The sequence below is a fragment of the Blennius ocellaris genome (assembly GCF_963422515.1).
Source record: "Blennius ocellaris genome assembly, chromosome: 3".
NCBI classification, from domain to species: Eukaryota; Metazoa; Chordata; class Actinopteri; order Blenniiformes; family Blenniidae; genus Blennius; species Blennius ocellaris.
In genome coordinates, this window is record NC_137652.1 from 24,865,416 (window position 1) to 24,885,338 (window position 19,923).

Here is a 19,923-nt window from a genome sequence, read left to right on the forward strand (position 1 = left end):
AGCTACCAACTGCACGTGCAGAGCGCACGGCATTACCAGTAGAGAGAGGAGGCGCAAGAGAGTGCGCATGATCGAGTGTAAACAGAGACCGCCCGGTAACCGCGAATCATCATTTACACAGAGCTTCACTTTGGATCAAAGACAATTGGGATTGCTCTCAAACATATATACTTAAATCATTTTTGATTTCTGGATATCTTGAGGAACTTGCCTGCTGGATGCCACACTGACTGCAAGGTTTTATTTGGGCTTTTCAGCACTGGACAGCTCTCCATCTGGCACCATGAGCGCGCGTCACAGCTGGAGGGGGGCAAGTGCAGAGGGCATGGCGGACTCTCCCCAGCATCTTCCCCACAGGTGTTATTAACAGCCTCGAGAGATGAGCATACCGGAGTTCCTCCTGGAAGTGTCCATTGTGGTCATATCTGTCGTGTCACTGCTGACAAACTTGTCAGTGCTGCTATGTTTCACCCAGAGCGCGGAGTTGCGCTCCCACGTGCCAGGAGTGTTCGTGCTCAACCTCTCCTTCTCCAACATCCTGCTCACTGTCATCAACATGCCGGCCACTTTCCTCGGAGTGGCCCGGAGCTCCGAACCCTTCGGGGACCAGTTCTGCCAGGCGGTGAGCTTCGCGGAGACCTTCATCAGCACTAACGCCATGCTGAGCATGGCCGCGCTGAGCATGGACAGGTGGATCGCGGTGGTCTTCCCTCTCAGTTACTCCAGCAAGATGCGCTACCGGGACGCCCTCCTGATCGTGGCGTACTCCTGGCTGCACTCCCTCACCTTTTCTCTGACTCAGCTGATGATGGACTGGGGGGGCTACAGTCACACGTACGCCTCCTGCACGGTTCACCTGGACGCCGGGAAGGCGCAGCAGCGGGGCGCCTATTGTGCCTTCACGGCGCTCTTCCACGGCAGCAGCTTCGCGCTTTGCCTCTTCGTCCTCTGCTTCGCCTACCTGAAAGTTCTGAGGGTGGCCAGGTCTCACTGCAAGAGGATCGACGTGATCACAGTGCAGACCCTCATTCTTCTGGTTGATATTCACCCAAGGTACACTTAATATCTATCTATCTATCTATCTATCTATCTATCTATCTATCTATCTATCTATCTATCTATCTATCTATCTATCTATCTATCTATCTATCTATCTATCTATCTATCTATCTATCTATCTATCTACAAAGTTTCCCGATTGATTGATTGATTGATTGATTGATTGATTGATTGATTGATTGATTGATTGATTGATTGATTGATTGATTGTTCTACATATTTACATATATAATTGCTGTAAAACATGGATGGATGAATAAATGGTAACTGTAAAACTTGCACTTAAAATAATCTATCCGGTTTTATAGCGTCATCCATATAATTGTGTGGCTTTACAAGTGTCTTGCATGTGTATAGTTTTACTTGTGTGTGTGTGTGTGTGTGTGTGTGTGTGTGTGTGTGTGTGTGTGTGTGTGTGTGTGTGTGTGTGTGTGTGTGTGTGTGTGTTATATCAAGATATTGCCATCACGGGGGAAAGTCTCAATATTTGTACATTTAGATTATAGTTTGGATTTGACCAGTTGTCGTTGAGATTCCAGTGATTCTGCATTAAATGAATATAAGTCAATATCAATAGAAAGGAAAGACTAGGTGAATGTGTTTGAGAATCGAAATTTTACTATGGTATTATGGTGAGTGTTGGGTGATGAATGTAAGTGAATGCAATATGCAATGTCACACACAGATTAAATGTGTGCATATGTGTGTGGATTCCTACAAAGATCACCATTTTGAGATATTTAAATCTTTCAGTCTGACTCGACAGTTGCAGAGCAAAAAACATTGTCGTATTAAAGATTGAATCTGACGAATTGATGAATAATTCTAACTGAGCATTAATTATTCCCTCTGTTTGTCTGTCAGTGTGAAGGAGAGATGTCTGGCCCAGCAGAAGAAGAGGAGGCAGCGTGCCAGTAAAAAGATTTGCATCTTCATCGGCTCCTTCATCCTCTGCTTTTCACCTTATGTTGTGACGAGGTAACGTCATCCGGCCTGCTGCCACTTTTACGGTTTTCAGTTGATGAAACAGAGCTGAAAATTTCTCTGTCACTTTAAAATCATTTTAAATACAACATTTTGAGTTCCATTATGTGGTCTTTTTTTTTGGGGGGGGGGGATTTTTGATATATTTCCAAAGTCCATAGCAAGTTGGAGCAGAACCACAACACTCCTATGGGTCAGGGGAATACCTTTTACCACCATTTCCCCTTATATATTTATTTCGAATTAGAATTCATCATATAAAAGAATAATAGAACGGTAAAACAAACCATTATTTCATTAAAAAAAAATTAATCAGGGTAAAATATTCCCGCAGATTCTTTTAAAATGTGATTCTTTATGATTGAGAATAAATATATTATGATGATGAAATAAGCTTTCATATAATTTCCTAAGATGTGATTCGAGTGTGTCATCCTGACCCCTAAAACATCAGGGGTCAGGATGATGCCTTTTCCAGCATGATTAGTCCCTTTTTATTTTTCAGTAGGATCTATTTTATAAATAAATCATTACTCTACTAAAACAAACATTTACTGTAAGTGTAATTTTAATGAGTTAAAATCTTAAAATAAGATGCTTTTTATTCTCTGTCCTTTCCAAAAGCTATTTAGGACATTCATCAATCAAAGATGACTGGCGTGAGATAAAGCATGGAGGAGGCACATTGTCTCACACTTTAAAATCTCCCCTTCGAGATGAATCATCAGTCCTGTGCTGCACTTATATCATACAGTATATAAGCAGTAATACCACAGTTGTTTGTTTGTTTTTTTATTGTGGAGAGGTTGCCCTGGATTGCATTAGATTCTTGTTTGTATCACAAAACTGCAAGAAAAACTTTGAAATTGAGAATTATATTGAGAATATATTACAGGGCAGTAGCACAAAAAATGATATTGGTGCTTGATCTATTTATGTATAGATTTCTTATTAAAGTTAGTATACATATATAGTATAATTAATTGTATACATTTTAAAGACAACATAGGTTTGTTTTTAAACATTTTATTTTAAGTGTAAACAACATAACACAACACTGAGACCTGAGCTGAGGTATCAGTGACGCTGCCATCAAAGATAGCAAACTAGCATTAACCTCAACTTTTTTGGACATTTCACAGTATTTTACAGCAGAAAGTTTCAGTAAAATTTTCAATAAAATTGTCTTTATGTTGAGACTGTAATAATTTTTGTAATTGTTTCATTTTTGAAAAAAAATATGGACATTTTCATCTGGGATACTCTACACAACAAAGAAAAACATTAAAATGTAAATTCAAAGGTTGTTATTGACAACATTTTACCGGTCCGGCCCTCTCCAGATGACATTGGGCTGTTTGTGGTCTCATGAAATGAAACGCGTTTGACAACCCAGAGAAGTTCAGTTTGATAAGAGTCTGTGTTAGAAATATATGGCCATCCTGATCATCTGACTGTTTTTGTTTTTTTTTCTCCTTCAGGTTGGTAGAGTTGTTGCCCTCCGTGCACATCCCCCGATACTGGGGCATCGCCACCAAATGCATGTGCTACGCCAAGGCCTCCAGCGACCCGTTTGTGTACTGTCTTCTGCGGCATCAGTACAGGAAGGTTCTGGTTAGCATCATCAGCCGGGTTATGACAAAGGATAAGTACTTCCTGTCGGTCCACAGTACGAGCAGCATGCTGGACGCCACAGACGACAACTGTCTCGCCAGGATCACCTGAGTTTGAGGAGCTTGGTTTGAAATGTTTCAGTAAATCAGCGGCCCCTGCAGGAAGGTCAGAGGTCAGCAAGTGCAAGAACCTCAAGCAGGAAAGACGTCAGCGGCTCGTTTAAAGGTGTTTTAACGGGAAGCTGCACTGCGGGACTGTTTAAACCACAGGGTTTCCCACTGGAGGAACTGTGAGAGACTCCAAACAGTTCGCACGCAAGTCTAACGTGAGCCAAAGGCCCTTTCAGAGCCTTCAAGCTGATGTTCCCACGGGGCTTGTTCGTTCTGCCCATTGAGGCACTGCCAAGGATACACCACATGAAAACCACAACACCATGTTTATTCCAGTTATCGGTGTAAATGTATCTCTGAAGTACTGTAATAATAAATACGTCGAGAAGTGATCTTCTAGTTTCAGTGAGAAGCTGAAAGCGATGTTTGATGACGATGTTTTCGAGTTAAAAATTAATGGTTGTGTCAACGATATGCCCACAGATTGTTAAAAAAAAAAAAAAAAAAGATGTTATGAGAATGTGTAAAGATGTTTTTTCACAGCTCGAACACCTACTGAAAATAAATGTCACTGCCACAAAATACACTGAGTCTGTGCATCAATAGTTTTAAGATGTTTCTCATTAGATTGTACTCTAGGTGATTTATCAAGCTAAAAAAAAGAATCAATCAATCAGTCAGTCAGTGAGGCACCAATCAGTCATCATTCAATTTGTCAATCAAATTTTATTTACGTATCTACTCATAGAATATTGCACCAACAAACAAACCAGTCAATATTTAAAGTTCTGTACAACAGATGAAGGAAAGTTAAAGAAGACTTTTTCTTTTTAAACATGCAAAGGGTGAACAATGGGTGAGGAGTACAATTTGAAGAAAGGCAATCAATGAATATACTTTAAAGGAGTTAAAAACTTAGAAAAAAAAAGTTGAATATATTTTTGAAAGTTACTATGGAGGACAAAATCAGTGATAAATGAACAAATTACATCAAACTGAGGGCAGGATGTGCGTTTTAGGTCTCAAGAAAATCACAACGTTCATCCAAGCTTGCAGATCATTTGTGGGAAACAAAAGAAGCAAAATCTTGAAGGTAAAAGTTGAGAAAATCACTGTTTCATGATTGAACTGGACAGCGGCACGATATGGAGAAAATGAGGCGTAAACTTCTGTCACTCCTCTCATCTGCAGCTGACAGTTAAACTAGTTTCTCCACCAGTTTCTCCACAATGATTAACTGATGCCTGTTTTGGTTTTTAAATTCTCAAAAATAAGTTTGAGTTGAGAAAACTTTCTTTCTTTCGTTCTTTCTTTCTTTCTCTGTCTTTACACTGACAGAAAACAGGCACAAGGGGAGGAACTCAGCAGAGGACACATGCTTCTTTGATAAGATCAACTATTTATTTAGTTCTTTGGTTTTATTTTGTTCTGACTCAAGGAGCTGATCACCTGGTTTGATCAGCAGCTCAGGTGTACACCACAGACCACAGCTTGATGAAATTATTCATATTTTAACATATGAGTTTGTAGGAATGCTTGCACTAAGAGATATTTTGCATCCAAGTTCACTGCAACCTGCTCAAAAAGTATTTTCTTTGTGTGCATGAGATAAGGCAATGTTGTTCGAGTTACACACATTTTTGACAAATAAATATATTTAAAAAAAAACTGACCATTTCGTCAAAACAAAGGGATCTGTGCCATGTTTTCAATGGATCCAAATCAGATTTTGAAACCCAGTCCACACATGTCAAATTAAAGTTAAAGTATATTTCAGAATAATTCACTCTCACATATCCCACCAATAGAGTATACTGTGTATTACCGGGATGAGTTTGAATGATTCTGGTCCAAATCGTACCCTATCATCATTAGTATACAAGAAAAAGAACATCAGTACATTATTTCCCAGGTGAAGTGTGACTTCTCAAAAATAATATAGTCTAAAAATTAGATATTTCAAATCATTCATTCTTTATCAAGCTGAACATGAGTAGATTTGAGTAACAAAAGGGGGATTCAGACCTGCATACCTACTGTGGGTTTTTTTTTTTTTTTACCATGTGTGCTTTTGGCAGATCTTCATCATAAAATACGTCTTTTGTGTGTTTTTATTGTAGTGAATTAAACAAGCAGTTATTTTAGGGGGTGGGATCTCACATAATGGGGTCCAGACTTCCCTGTGCCCCCCTGATTTCCGCCCGTGCACGCACAGACACGCACAGTGAAACCTGATCGTCCCTCCCAGCTGGGAGCCATAACCCCGCAGCTGGGTCAGGGATGCTCCGTGCGCACAAAGGAAGCGGCTCTCCGTGCGGCCGTGGGTGGTAATTATCATCCAGACTGGGAAGACGGAAGGAGAGTAGCAGCTTCAAACGCGCACACACATACACACACTCATACTCAGTGCCACATCACACACCGCAGATGTCAAGTTTGTAGCTCCAACATGCGTCTTGGGCTCGTGCTGCTGTCTCTGTGCCTTGCGCGCAGTTGTCGGTGCGCACCGCCGCAGAGCTGCCATCCAGGAGACCAGTTTTTAGGTAAGAATACATTCTCTTTCGAGTTGAGCATGCGTGCTGATCCAGGTCAGGCTTTCAAGTATGGTTGCTTCTTTTGTTTGGATCTAACTCTTTTTTTTTTTTTTTTTAAATGGATAAGTTGAAATTGTCTTTAGCAACAATGAAGCTGCGCAACAGCTAACTTTGAACATAAGACGCTCCTTATGATCTGCATTTAAAGCTTGCGACTTTAAACATCCACCATACCTGTTATTTATCAATTTAAAGTTGAACATCTTCCTCTTTTTAGCTTATTTAGATCCGTTAAAGTAGAGATGGATTCTGCGGAAACCTGGCTTTTTCCTCCAATACGATTTAAACCTGCAGGGTTAATATTGTGTTAGTATTCTGATCCCGATAAGCCTTCTCTAAAAACAATGATTACCATAAATATAAGCTCTGCATGCTTTGGTTTGTGCCACGCTTTTGAAGATGTCGCCCCCTACTGTTCATGTCATGAATTCAGGGGGAGATTTGATGCTGTAAGTTTGTTTCTTTCACAGGGAGATGCAGCAGGAACGACCAGGAGGAAAAACGTACGTTAATAATAACCGATTAATAATTACAAAGTGCATGAAATGAAAGTATTTATATCATTCTCTATCATGTATTTTTAATGAAATATTTATATCCCAAAAGTCTCCAACACCAATCACAGAAATGATTATTCTGTTATTAAATGAAACCAACAGATGACTAAACCTTCTCCTCTTTCTCATATTTATTTCTTTATTTGTTTGTCTACTTGTTTTGTCCTCAACAGGAACCTGCTCTGAGCTCAACCTGGGATATTGCAATGATCTGGATTACTCCAGGTGGGTTGTAGAATTTAATGCTAAAATTAGTATTATTCAGCTTTTGTTTTGAGGGATTGTGATCATTCTTTTTTTTTAAATTTAATTCCAGGACCATCTTCCCCAACATCCTGGGCCACCGGACTCGTTCGGAGGCAGAATCGGGGGCAGAGTATCTCCTGCTCAGCGTCATCCACGGCCTGCTCAACGGGGAGTGCTCCCCTGAGATCCGTCTGGTCGGCTGCTCGGTCCTCGCCTCGCCGTGTCAGGACAACAAGATGATCAAGCCGTGCCGCAGCACGTGCGAGGCTCTGAGGAAGGACTGCTCGCACGCTTTCGAGGTCATCAACATGGCCTGGCCCTACTTCCTGGACTGCGATCGCTTCTTCGCGAGTAAAGAGGAGGGCTGCTATGACCCACTGGCAGGCCTGAAAGGTAAAGCTCACATTGTTCTGTACTCTGTCTGTGTGCCGTGGCTCTCATCTCTCCCGCCCTGAACCCTCCCCTTCCCTTCCTCAGCCAGACAGGAGCTCGCTCTGTCCAGCCTCTCGCCCGAGGAACCCAGCACCATCATCCAGTTCACCTACACCACCAACGCTCAGATGTACAGCTTACTGAAGAGGACGGCAGCCAAGTGCTCCCACATCTCTCACGTCTACAGCATCGGACGCAGCACCGAGGGCCGAGACCTGCTGGTGATCGAGTTCAGCAACAACCCCGGGCAACACGAGCTGCGTGAGTAGAGAGGTGGAGAGTCAATATCTATTATAAGATATTCCGAGCCTTGTCAGTGCATTTTGTTGTTACATTCTATTATTATTATCCATGATGTGTCTAATTTTTCGGTATTCCCCTGATTAATACGTGATATGTTATTTATTTTTAGTAGACTACTGATCTACTAAAAGGTTTCAGATCCAAAACCCTTTTCAAGTGAATACGGAAAACTTGTTACAGACAATACAGACAATTCTTTGTTTTGGGAGTTCATTGGCACAGTTTTATAGTTAACAGTCACAGTAATAGCCAACTTGTTTGTCTGTCCATACGAACGTCCATGTAGTCACATTAATAATGTTTACAGCATATTATATTTGTGCGTATGTGTGTGTGTGTGTGTGTGTGTGTGTTGTTTCATTATAAAAAACAAACAACAGCACCTACTAGTGGCCCAACATGAAAACAACTTCTATATAATTTTCAAAACATTGCCTTGGAAAGGGGGTCTCAAACAGAATTCTCAAACAGAGTTTTTGCAAATTACTCTGACTTTACCCTGATTTGACTTTCTGTTTTTAACATTTATTTTCCGTAATGCACCAGTATTTGTTAAACATGTTGAATAATAACTTCCTCCAAACTCCATGTTATGAGCGGCTTCTCATAATCACTCCACAATGACTGAAAGGAAATGACCATGCAAGTGATACAATTTCCAGATGACAATTTTTGCATAGACAGGCCTAAAACACAGAAAAGCCTTGTTTTCCATTTCGAGTGTGACGTCACTGGTGGAGTGCATGAGTGTGTCATTTAGCTAGCGTTTTGCAAGATTTTACATAACTGGGTCCTACATTCTTGCTAATATGTTAATGTTACTCAACTGTACTATTTTAGTGTCTAAAGCAAAACTAGTTGTGAAAGTTTACACTGTGTTGTTATAGTTTTGAACGTTAATTACGTTTGATAATTGGGGGAAAAGAAGGTTTGATTTTGGTTTGATTGCCCTAAAAAGAAGCAGTTTAAATCTTGTACGCCTCTGTTTAGTGGAGCCGGAGGTCAAGTTGGTGGGCAACATGCACGGAAACGAGGTGCTGGGCCGCCAGCTGCTCATCTACCTGGCCCAGTACCTGTGCTCAGAGTACAATCTGGGAAACCAGAGAGTTCAGACCATCATCAACACCACCCGCATCCACATTCTGGCCTCCATGAACCCCGACGGCTACGAGCTTGCCGCCTCAGAGGTAGAGGATAGCAGTGACCCGGAGCTCGCCAACCAGGAAGTAAATATTGTTAACAGAAAACAAAGACAAACCGCCATTATCCGCTCTCAATGTCTGTTTCATCTGCTCCCCTTTATGGTTAGAGGTGGAAGAAATGAGTACTGTGGTCAGAACTGTGAAGGCAAAGAGAAGTATTGTGATTTCGATAAAGATGAGTTATTAAATGTATTAAAACTCTGCTATTGTCAGGATAGAACTGCACCATCATGATAAGATTTATTGGAAAATGTCTTTTTAAAATATCTTTAAAAATGTATGAATGAGAGAGATTCGTCTCCAGTTTTTCGTAGGCATTATGTATTAAATACAAGTTGCAATGTGTACATTTTCAAATAGTACAGACCGTTTGTATGAGTACAGTGGATATAAACTAGACATTTATGTGTTGTTGTTCTACGGTTTTAACTTCTAGGCAAAACACATTGTTAGTTTATCGAGATAATTCCAATGGAGAAGGTATTTCTCTCATTTTACAAATTTGACACCGCCAACACATCTCCCAATATTTAGCCTATGCACATGATCATGTATCCTCAGTGATCAATTTATCGAATGAAAAACCTTTTTTTAGGCTTTATCCATTTTTTTGCACGAAATATAAATATACAATAGGATTACAAGAAGATGAAACTAAACTGTACAGGAGAGGAAAAAGCCCAACAGGCTAATATGAAATCCTCCCCATCAAAAAAAATTATGGGAATAAATGTAAAAAAGGATCAACAAGCAGATAAAACTAACAACCATTTCAACTCAGAATCAGTGGAATCCTATTTGGACAACAGAAAATAAAACAATATAGCCGTAGAATGGGTCAAAAAGACAATAAAATGATTTGTCAATAGATTCAATAGTCTTTGGCAACAAAATATGATGAAAAGTTGACGCTTGGAGGTAAAAGAAAGCAGTTAATGGAAGTCTTTTGGGTGTGATTACAACAGGAAAAAGCTGTGAAATGTGTCTGAAAGGTTTTCTTTGTTATTGATGAATGTATACATACACATATAGGTTTGTAAAGTAGTGATAGAGGGAATAGGTCAAACTTTAAACTTTCTAAACAGATGTGCAGTTGACTCAAAAAATATTGTGTGAGGAGTATTTGATGATGCGGAGAAAGATGTGATGCATCCCGAGCAATATATTAATATGTGAGATAAGTTGTTGCTTACATCCATCTGTCTGATAAAGGGTTAAAAAAACCGAGTACTTGAGGCGTCCACCTCTAACCGTCTGTCAGCATTTCTTTCCACTCAGACCTCCCACTCCCAGACAACATTCATTAAAATCAATGGTTGGAAGAAAACAAGTAATAAAAACTGATATATTCACTGCAACCAGATTTTGAGTTTGCATGCGGCTGCTGGCAGTGGGAAACCTTTTTTCCTGCAATTCTGCTTCAACTGAAGACGCCTCTCAGCTCTGTTTTCCCTCCTCCACAGGCACATCTTAAAGATTACAACAAGTTCATGTTCACTTTGGTACAAACAGTGACACAAGCTGAAAGCCCTTTTTTTTTAGTTCATGCTTTCAAATTTGAGTTTAAAGTAAGATTATTAAAGCACTATTTTATTGGTCCGGCCCACTCAGTATGAAGCTCGACTCTGTGGCCCCCAAACTGAAACGTGTTTGACACCCCTGCTTTAAATGTTTGCACAAGCTTTGACTTCATGCTTTGGTGTTTCTCTGTTGACGGAGCACATGTTTGCCTACATGTGTGTATTGATGAGTGACACAGGACTGATTAAAGCTTGTGTTGAATATTGAGTCTCACTGTACAGATCGTTATAGTCCATGTGTGTCATGTCACCCTGTAGCCTGCTTTTCTTTTATGGTGCTGTATGTTGTATTTCATATAATCTTAAATATCGAAAAAAGTATCTGCAGTAGAATATTTTCAACATTAAGGATCAGGAGTTCCTGTAAATTACTAACTGGGAAACACACTGCTAAAGCATAATGTGAAAAGACTGAAGATAAACTGGTTGCTACAGTTTGCAAGACAGCTTTTTTAAGGGTAATCCTGCTTGATTTTTGGTCGGTTAATCACGACGATGTAGTGAAAAGGTTCATCCATTTATATGTTAATGTCTTTGACTGACTCAAAACACCATCTCGTGGGGCAAATTTGTACTGCAGAGAGAGAAAAAGCCGAGTGTGGGAAAGAGTGATAACCTGTTGATTTTGATATACAAGCTGCACATCAGGAAATTGTCTGTCTGCTGATTAAAATTTTCAATGATTGACATTAAACAAAAACACGACATATTATGATTAAACATTAGAGATAGTGACCAGTTTAACAGTATGATCAGTCGATTATCATCCACATTGAATGCAATAATATGTGGAATATTGCATGTATGAAAATAGGCATTAAATACTGAAACTCTCCCAGGATTTGAGCTGACAATTTATTGCAAACTGACATATTTATATTATGCATTAACTTCCCGTAATCATTATTTAAATGCAGACTGGCCTGAGGGAGGATTCGTACCCGTTAGCTTTGTTTTTATGCTTCTACCATGAGAGCTTGGTGTAACACAGGTTTATTTTTTTTTAAATTTAGCATATTTCTGCAGATTACTGTGCATTGTTTTGATTGCAGGCTTGTAGAATTGTAGTGTTATTCATGTTACATGATTCATGTTCTAAGGTAAAGCTGGCTGCATGTCGCTTCAGGTCACTTCTGTGTTTAATTTAATTTCTACTCATTTGCTTCTCTTTATCGCACGACGGATATATGGTCTTGTCTCCATGTTAACAATGGAATTAATATTCCCTCTTGAATTCCTGACTAATATTGATATAATTGACTCAATGTTTTCTTCACTTCATCACTCATCATACTAATCTTTACATCCTCAATTGTCACATTTTTTTTAAAGCTTCCAGTTTGTTTGTTTTTTTGTTTTTTTTTACGTCACATAATTTCAGGGTCACTTGTTGAACGGTTGGACCAACGGTCGGACCAATGCCCAGAATATTGATCTGAACCGCAACTTCCCCGACCTCACCAACATTTTCTACCGGAATCGACGCAGCAGGCACTACCGGATCGATCACATCCCCATCCCCGACGCTTACTGGTTTGGAAAGGTAAGATCACACACTTTATTCCAACCACAGGCTACGCTCATGCACCAAAACATAGAAACTGCAGCTCATGGAATAGTGAGGAAACTACACAGCACAGTATCACAAGCAAGAGACTCAATCCTGTTCATCAGAGGCATGCTGACAGAAAAACAACATCGATTTCAGATTAAAGATTAAAATGTGCTTGTTTAAAGTGCAGGTTTTTGTTTTTTTACATGGGTTTAAATACACAACTAACAAGACTGCATGAAGGAATACGAATTAAAATATTTAGAATATATGGATGCAAGAGTTACTTCTGAATTCTTAATTCTGGTACTTGAGGTTCTCACCCTAACTATATTTGTTGGTATGTTGATACCAGGTTAGATAAGAGGGCTGAGATATCGGTGATGCTGCCATGGAAACGAGCAAACTACAGTAGAACGGTAGACATTTCTGCAGCAGAAAAATGCCCGTCCTGTTTATAATCTGCAGGTGGCACCAGAGACCTACGCGGTGATGAAGTGGATAAGGTCCCTGCCTTTCGTCCAGTCCGCCAGCCTCCACGGAGGAGAGCTGGTCATCTCGTATCCTTTCGACTTCTCCAGACACCCGCAGGAGGAGCGGATGTTCTCCCCCACTCCAGACGAGCTGGTAAACCACAGAGCGGCTGTGCGCGTCAAGCGCAGGATCGCCACCGGCTCTCGACACTCACGAATACTGTCCCGACTCGCAGATCTTCAAGCAGCTGGCTCGCACCTACGCCGACTCACACTCCACCATGTCCAACAACGACACGGACAGATGTGGCGCGTCCTTCTATCGAACGGGGGGCATCATCAACGGGGCCCTGTGGTACAGTTTCGTCGGCGGTGAGTTGCCTTTCGACCCAGAAAAGAAGCGTTCGCATGCTACTCACGGTGGTCTCCAATGTTTCGCAGGTATGTCGGATTTTAATTACTTACACACCAACTGTCTGGAGATCACCGTGGAGCTCGGCTGTGATAAGTTCCCCTCAGAGGCAGAGCTTTACCCCGAATGGAAGAGGAACAAAGAAGCTCTGCTCAGCTTCATGGAGTATGTAAGTATCTGACAGGGAGAGTTTGCATGCATGAGTTTTCACCAGGATTTGGCTTTACTGCTACGGTCGTATATTGACAAATATCCCATTAGAAAGCTATACATTTTATGTTAACAGTGCAGGATTTAACTTTCCCACTGCTGCATTTATTTAGCCACACGCGTCATCAGTGGCATTTAATTGAATGTAAAGTAAATAAAGATTACACTGTGGAAATGTAAATAAAGCTGGGATTATATGAGAGGAAATAATGAGCTTAATGGCCATAAAAATGCAGATTTGACTGTTAACTTTGGGATTAATCAGTATCAATTTAAGATTTTAACAGCAACAAATTAGATTACACGGTTCCGTTCCTGTAATACAAAGTGTGGGTTGATGAACCCCCCCCCATTAATTTAGTTTTTAATCTTTTATTGAAAGCATTTTAACCACACTGATTTCTCTCTGCGTACTGCACTAATCTCCAATATTGTTCACAAAGTGCTATTTTGCATAAACTGAACTAAAGAATGATTGAAAAGTTGTCATTAAAAAAAACAATACCCATAAATCTACAGCTAATTACTTACTTCCAGTCGCGAAAGTAGCTGCGCTCAGTTCTTTTTATAGATGCCGTTTTGATTCTTTAAAGGACAAAAGCAATCCTGTGTGTTTGAGCAGGTCCACAGAGGATTAAAGGGAGTGGTCACAGACACTGACGGAAATGGGATAAAAGGTGCGTCAGTGTCTGTCCGGGGCATCAGGAAAGACGTCACCACAGGTAAACGACAACCAGTCTCTTCAAGTTTGTACACTTGTGCAAGGATTTAATGACAACTTCTTACCCTTTTCAATTTTTGATTAAGGTACTTTAAACATTCAAAATACAATAACATGTCCAAAATACTTCTCCTGTAGCTTCTGTATTGTGCATGTTTTGTCTGCTACTCTGAAGAAAATGGTCTTTAATAAAAAAAAAATCTATGTTTTCTTTGAAATTCTTACAATTTGCTTGGTGGTTTGGCTGGAGTGGAGCTTCTTGTGAGCCTGTTTGTCCTGCGCTCACTATATCCTTGCTCTTCTTCGTCTCGCCTCCTTGCATTCAGCTGAGAATGGAGACTACTGGCGGCTGCTGAACCCCGGCACTCACATCCTAACGGCCTCGGCTAAAGGCTACTCCAGAGTCAGTAAGAGAGTTCACCTGCCTCACACCATGAATAAGGCCGGACGGGTCGACTTCGTCTTGGAGAAGGTTAGCCCTGTGCACGTGACACGACAACTCACCGAGGATTTCCTCAAAAGCAGTTTTTATGGACGCTGGACGGGATGGGAAGGGTCTCGAAAACTGTCTATATACTGTACTATAATTAATTAATTCCCCTCTCATCTTCTTCTACAGGTTCCCGTGGAGCCTGATATTGATGACCACCTCTTCCCCTCGTCAGACACGTGGGATCGCTTCGACCCCTACAACCAGTTCGAGCGCTACGCCGAGCCCGACGTCGCCAGTGGAGGGATCGAGCGTCAAGAGAAACCGTGGTGGTGGAACTACTTCTCCCAGTCTGGAATTACTCCCCCACAGTGGCTGCTGAGAAACGTCTAGACACGTGTTAGCAAAAGCCTTCCCGAGGTGCTGCTGCAGAGGACGACTGCTGATGGATCGCCCGACGTTCGCTCCCACTCGTGCTCTCAGAAGCATCAATGTAGCAGAAGCTGTGAGACTGAAATTATCAAACACATTTCTGTGCTTCCTTAAAGGATGTGAATTACTGTTTTTTTTTTGTTTTTTTTCCCCACTGGGCAACAAATTTGTGAGCTGGATTTGGAGCAAATTTAATTTTGCGGCTACATTTAACACAGTAAATTTGAGCTGAATGCAGGTTATTTAGACATGGCTGCTTCTGTTGTCCACCTTTTAAAGACGACGCAACTAATTTCATGCACTTTTTAAAAAAATATGATTAAAGATCTTAACTTCACATTGATGACGGCAGCTGTGTAAAATGTCTTTCAGTACATTTGTGTAAAAAGAAACATTGACCCTGGAACTATTTGGCACGATTTTGACACAGTCATGACATTTGATGTGTTACCAAACCTTTGACCTTGTGTACTCTGCCATCTATGAAGAGTGGCCGTTTTTGCTTTGTTTTTCACAAGTATACAAAAATAAATATTAAAGCTTTCTGGCACCTTTTTGGTCGAAATATGCTTCTACTTTCTTTAATCTGACATCCACCCGCGGCTTTGCTTTGAATCAGTGATGTCAAACACTTTTTAGTTCCAGTGGCCAACTTCACGTTGAGTGGACGAAATGGATAAAATAGTTCCATGTGACCCTTTAAATTTAAACTGTTAAGTTTGACACTTCTATTTTGAATAAACCAGGTATTGAAGATCGATAGTGGGATGTTTTTAGAGTTGAAAAAAGGCCTTCAGAGAGAATATTCATATTTAAAGCCCAGTCAGGGGTCTTTCTATTTGAAGTCCTCTGGTTTCATTCAACAGGTGAAGAATAAATATATGAGGTGAAAGTGAAGACTCAAAATTTCCCTAAATAAGTGTATATAACTGTTAATGCTTGCCCTGTGATAGAATAAAGGCCTTTCCCAGGGTGGACCTGCCTTCTCTGTAGCTCTGTAGCTCAGCTTGGAACAGCTTCTCCTGCTATGAGAAGTAAACGTTACGTTCCTTCACTAGAGGGCGCCACAGGATGAGAAATAACAAGACACTTTGCGCTTTCAGTGTTAATGATATACAATTAAATCAGAGTTTAATTCTGCAGAGGTTTTTTGAATGATAATATATTGTTTGGAAACACCTTTTATTTATTTATTTATTTATTTATTTTAATTCTTATTTTTTATTTTTTTTTATTTATTTATTAGGGTATTTTTCCCCTTATTTAATATTTCTAGATTTTTAAAACAATCGAATAAAAAAAAAATTGAAAATACATTTTGTTTTCCATCATCATAACTTTCATTATAAATGTTTTCAGAGTTTAAGTGCAGAAACCAAAAAAAATTCCAAAGCGGAATATATAATTTTCTTTTAAATATGACGCTATAAACCGGAAGTAAACACACCTGTAGTCCACCTGTATCCACGCGCTCAGTTTACGTTGTCTTTATTTTCCCTGAATAACTATGGTACAATGAAGCCGTTTGTGTCGTCGGCTTCATCAATTAGTGATGCAGTTAATGTTTCTAGGGAGAGTTTTAAGTTCACAGTTCTTGGTTTTTTTTTAAAGTGAAAAATAGCTGTTAGTCTGTGTTTTCAAACGACGAAAATGATCCGACTCCCCCTGACTTGCAGGTACGACACACACGCACACGCACACGCACGCACACACAGATGAAGAATATTTTTTTTAATTGTTTTTCAGAACTCCAATAATTTGATTGAATGTTGATCATTTATAAATGTCTGCTTATGTTGAATTTCCTCTGTTTTGGAGTATCAGCAGCAACAAACAACAACAAGAAAAACTGTTTTACAAGTTGCTCCACACTTTGTCTCACCTCACGATCAACATTGTGAATTAACTAACTAACTAACTAACAGTTTCACCAATGATAAGTACTCCTCAACCCAACATTGAACAGTCCCCACATTCACATATTTATTTCTTCCAAACTCGCATGAAGTACAAAATACATGAAAAAAAAACCCAAACAAAAACTAACAAGGCGTTGCCAGTTTCGGATCTTTAAAATTAAAAATTTGAAAATAATGTCAAATCGTTACATTTCTGCCTAAAACATATCTTCCATTGGCATAAACACTGATCAGTTTGGCCTATTTGCCTTGGAAAAACACATTTTACTTCCAATTAATGCACGGATGGATGCTGGCATATTGAAAATAGGATAAAAAATATATTATATCACAGTGTTCATAAAGGTAGTTACAATAGACACATTGTAGCCATCCTTACAAGCGTAGTTGCAAAGTTGCACAAGACAATAGAACTAAATAGTGTATGAGATGTTCCACCTGGAATTTATAAACTTATCAAAAATCCAGTGACACGTTTTGGGATATAAACCATTGAATTTTGGTCAGTTGTACACTTTTTGTACAGATTTCATCATGACTGAATGCCACATAGTCAATGTTTTGAATCAAAATTGTGCAAGAAAAGTACATTTTAACTTATAAAGAGTTACGCACTGAAATTATGACAGCAGGCATTAATTTAATCCCAGCTCAAAACTGTTCTGTGGTGTTTCTATTTGCCTATGAAGCATAATCTCTTGACATGGCCCGCACACCGCAGCCTCTACTAGAGGAGCATACACAGCAGCCTATCAATATTATCTACTGGGGACTGGATTGCGTGCAACCTCTCTTAGCCTCGCCGTCCATCTGTTATGCGTTTCTAAAGCACACTGACCTGTGTCTGAACTAATGTATATAAGTGTATTAAGCCAAAGCTGCCTTCATATCCATAATCCATCCTGTAATTGGCCACACTCAGAGAGAGCCTCCATTGTATATATAGACTGTCTATATTATTCCTTTCGCGCTGTTAAGTTGGAAGCTAAAGTAGTTATTGACCTCACGGGCTGGTCACAGATCCTCTACTCAGGCTTTATGGCGGTGATGATGAGCTTAATGCTAGTCAGCATTGGGCAGACAGACACCCGCTTAACAGACTGTGGGAGCGACGTTTAGCTGTTAGCACTGTTGAGTCGGGCTTGTTTCTACATCTTACAGCGATGAGTTTGCATGTTCCTCCCTCCTCGCCACTTCATCGTCCCTCAGTTAGAAGACATGTGTGTGCCAGTAATTAGTCACTCTATCATGCCTGTATGTGAGTGTGAATGATATGTTGTCTGTGATGGACTCATGTCAACAGCTTTAATTGGGATCACTTATTGCCCCCTGGGACTCTAATGAAGTGGGATCTTGTAGATACTTTGAATCACATTCAGCCCAATTTCATCTTGAGTGTGCTGGACCGGTAAAATAGTGTGATATTAACCTTTAAATATTAACTTTGTTTGTTTTCTTAGTTGCGGCGCAGAGTATTCATAATGGAAATGTCTAAATCTTCACAAAAGTAAACAATTATTATTGGAAATTACTACAATCGCCACACAAAGTGTTGTGTCCACTACTCTGCAGAAATTTGTTTTAAAAAAGAAAAAAATTCAATGTTTTCTTTGAAATTTTCCCAATTTGCTTGGTGGTTTAGCGGTGGGATTGGAGCTTTATTCAGGCCTGTTTTGGCCCATGAGACTCACGTTTGTCATCCCTGGTGTAAGTGTTAATAAAATTGTCACATTCAAATCCCGGACCTCTTACAATGCACCGTTCATATCAATGCAAATAAAAGACATGATTATTAAACAAAGGGGAATGTGCTCACTCATTGTGCATTAGGATTATTTAAACTAGACTAATTGTAGCCACAATATCATTAAATCTCAATCTCATTTACCTTCATGTCAAAGCAGTGAAAACGTGTCACTGTTACAGTTTGTCCACTAGAGAGCATCTTTATCAAGAAATGTCACACTTACTGTGATTGTCACAATCAAAACCCCTCCAAATAAAATGTGTGACCTTTTTTAGGCTCAATATGTGTATTTACAGTATGTACGTAGAATAATAATAGAATAATAATATAATAATGATAATAATTGCATCAAGCAGTAAAGTTCTATGCCTCATGTGTTGTAATGAAAGGCCAATGTGTCGTTTTGGCCATTGAGCACGTGATTCATGACACATGTCTGTGTATTGAGTCACTATACAAACAAGTTGAATAATTTCACTGTATTATACTAGTTTTAAAAACAGTGTTCAGTTCCGACACACTGTCTAAAGCAGGGACGTCAAACATAAGGCTTGTGGGCCAAAGCTGGGCCACAAGAGGCTCCAGTATGGCACACCAAACTACAGACCCGTGCTGAGATACTTGTGATGCTGCCATGAAAGCTATCTACCCCATTGCTATCAAACTAGCTTCAAAGCCATGCTGTTAGGGAGAGTTTGTATAGACATGTACAATTTCTTGTTGAATGCGATCAACTTGTGTGAGTCAGTATTTAATCTCAGGCCTCAAATCCAACACACCTGTTCATCAATTCCTATTCATCAGTGTGGATTCCTATTTGCATCAAAACTCAAAAATACAGCAGTTAGTTTACTGACATTCTTTTCATAATTTTTATTATGCAAAAAAAAAGTTGATCTCTGTTGCTTTACATGTACTTTTCATTTTGTGTTTGATTCGTTATGTAGAATCAGCAATGACACAAATCACCAACAGTTGAACGAGACGTCCAGATAATGATAAGCATATGAAAGGTGGAGGATGAGCAAATCTTTAGGTCGTCAACAAGTTTCAGCTAATCAGAATCCAGATTTATTGTGCAACAAGTTATGGTAAGGAATTAATATTTTTTGAGTTTTTTTTTTTTGTTGTTGCTTTATCTATGATGAAACTCATTGTGGTTTGTAACACGTGCACAATGAAAGTAACTTTGCATTTATCTCGTGTTTTTTCCCCTCCATCATCACTGCAGCACAGGAAGAGTCTGGTGCCATACAGTCATACTGTTTATCACAAACAGAATAAAGTACCCATCATCAGGGAGTCTGCTTTGATTGTGGCCTTTGTGAATTCTACTCGGTTTCCCA

The 19,923-nt window shown here is 39.8% G+C and overlaps 2 protein-coding genes across 2 annotated transcripts; both read left to right on the plus strand.

Moving 5' to 3' along the window:
- Window positions 1-299: 299 nt before the first annotated feature.
- LOC308149124 (G-protein coupled receptor 26-like) lies at window positions 300-3,768 on the plus strand (the record flags this gene model as incomplete). Its single annotated transcript, XM_080520789.1, has 3 exons — window positions 300-1,053; window positions 1,924-2,037; window positions 3,525-3,768. The coding sequence occupies exons 1-3, from the start codon at window positions 380-382 to the stop codon at window positions 3,766-3,768; spliced, it is 1,032 nt and encodes a 343-aa protein (XP_080376915.1). The 5' UTR covers window positions 300-379.
- Window positions 3,769-6,051: 2,283 nt separating this feature from the next.
- On the plus strand, window positions 6,052-15,461 carry cpz (carboxypeptidase Z). The gene is made up of 13 exons (XM_080518050.1): window positions 6,052-6,310; window positions 6,832-6,864; window positions 7,092-7,143; window positions 7,235-7,557; window positions 7,642-7,857; window positions 8,890-9,125; window positions 12,063-12,224; window positions 12,702-12,860; window positions 12,943-13,078; window positions 13,148-13,287; window positions 13,951-14,050; window positions 14,376-14,521; window positions 14,669-15,461. The coding sequence occupies exons 1-13, from the start codon at window positions 6,217-6,219 to the stop codon at window positions 14,870-14,872; spliced, it is 2,001 nt and encodes a 666-aa protein (XP_080374176.1). The 5' UTR covers window positions 6,052-6,216; the 3' UTR covers window positions 14,873-15,461.
- The last annotated feature ends 4,462 nt before the right edge of the window (window positions 15,462-19,923 follow it).

Bases quoted from the DNA above. Each gene is read 5' to 3' on its own strand.
- cpz (XM_080518050.1), top strand. From the start codon at position 6,217: ATGCGTCTTGGGCTCGTGCTGCTGTCTCTGTGCCTTGCGCGCAGTTGT. The intron at 7,558-7,641 runs GTAAAGCTCACA...TCCCTTCCTCAG, and splicing joins CCCACTGGCAGGCCTGAAAG to CCAGACAGGAGCTCGCTCTG. The intron at 13,079-13,147 runs GTGAGTTGCCTT...AATGTTTCGCAG, and splicing joins GTGGTACAGTTTCGTCGGCG to GTATGTCGGATTTTAATTAC.